Raw genomic sequence first — 1510 nt, 5'->3', positions numbered from 1 at the left:
TTTCAAATAATCCAGATGTTTGTCTTCATTGATCTAATGAGGGGACTATTAATGGCATCTGGCTTTCCAAGTCACTTGGCCCATGGCTCTTATATAATGACTTGGAAAAAATTCTAACGAGCGAAGCTAACATCTGTTCTTCTTCAACACATCTGACTCTAAGAAGCACTGAGTACAAAAACAAGGCTGTCATTTTGTAGCAGTAGTGCATTCTCTTAAACTAGGGGCTTAGTTTGCTTCCTCTCAGTGTGTAAAAAATTAAGAGGAACAGTGCAAGCAAAACAAGACAGAATGCGTCACGCGATGTTAAGGTCAGCATGCGTGGGCAAATTCCAGAGGCACACCATGGGGATCAAAGAGTGGATTCAGACAGGCCATTCACCTCAAACGTGGACTCACCGTTCTTAAGTTTCACCTGTTCTGTTCTGGCCTGAACACTCAGGCCTTTTGCTGGTGAAGACACAAGGTAATATTCTCCTTTGCCATTGAAAGTGTACCTGAGGCCGTCGAACGTTATGAAATGTGGATCCCCGAGGACGACACCTGCGAGGCATTGAGAAAAAAGCAGCGATGCCCACAAACATAATTATTTCTCATCTCTCGCAGAGCTTTTCTAATATCAACATAGAGGTTGCGATGTTGTTTTTAAACTCATGAGATGGAGTCAGTTTTTTGTTTTTCACATTTTAACTCTCAGCAATATTCTGTCATTCATTTACTTTACCTGTAAACCAATCTTATGTAACCTGCTGCTCTAATGACCGTTTGCAGAATATATTATAAGGTTCAAGGAAGACAGAAGTATTTGGATAAAGATTAACAAACACTCAGTGTGGGCCTATTTATTTTAGCAATAAATGAGGATGTTTGACTTTTAAAAAAAGATACTTACTACTACAGTATGCAGTATAAGACACATTTTTATATAGCTGACTTACTTACTAAAGTTAAACAACAAAATTAACTAGTCAATAATTCTGATATAAGACTCAAATAAAAAAAGGTTTTATCAGGACTTGATACCCGCTTTTCATTCCCATCTATGAATTAAATAAAGACATATGACTTGACTGATGAGTCGTCACCTGCTCTTGGTGGTCGGTAGTTTTGACACCCACTTGAAGGTCGACGTTTTAAGTATATATGGCAGTGGTCCGACCACAGGCAGCAATAATAGAAGCTCATGACATCATAAAGCCAGTGGGAATACCCTGGCACCCGTGGGGGTTTAATGTAGGGTGGCGAGCCCCAGTCGTGAGCCCTGTCTGGGGTGCTTCCACCAACTGAGTCTCCAGTCAGCACCAGAGCACCTGTGCTGTCATAGCAGCACTGCTGCCCTGATCCATGGATAGGACTATAAATAATAAAACAAAAATCACAATAAAAAGGAAAAAAGCATATTTCAATTTTACATTTTTAAAAACTTGATTTTTTCTTGATTATGCCACGCCTACCTGGCATGAATTGCTCGGACACAGTGGACACAACCTGGATGGTAAGTGCACACACT

At 40.3% G+C, this 1510-nt stretch overlaps 1 protein-coding gene across 1 annotated transcript in view; it reads right to left on the bottom strand.

The window, feature by feature from the left end:
* susd2 (sushi domain containing 2) overlaps window positions 1-1510 on the bottom strand; it is a 30539-nt gene that overhangs the window by 24866 nt on the left and 4163 nt on the right. The window contains exons 7-9 of the mRNA XM_013913351.1: window positions 1455-1508; window positions 1086-1354; window positions 376-543 (exon numbers count right to left, since the gene is read on the bottom strand). Of these exons, the coding sequence (XP_013768805.1) occupies window positions 376-543; window positions 1086-1354; window positions 1455-1508 (491 nt within the window). The remainder of the gene's footprint in view (window positions 1-375; window positions 544-1085; window positions 1355-1454; window positions 1509-1510) is intronic.

Source organism: Pundamilia nyererei, unplaced genomic scaffold, assembly GCF_000239375.1.
Source record: "Pundamilia nyererei isolate P.nyererei 1_Seehausen unplaced genomic scaffold, PunNye1.0 scaffold00127, whole genome shotgun sequence".
Classification (NCBI taxonomy): domain Eukaryota; kingdom Metazoa; phylum Chordata; class Actinopteri; order Cichliformes; family Cichlidae; genus Pundamilia; species Pundamilia nyererei.
This window is presented reverse-complemented; position numbering and strand designations above follow the sequence as displayed.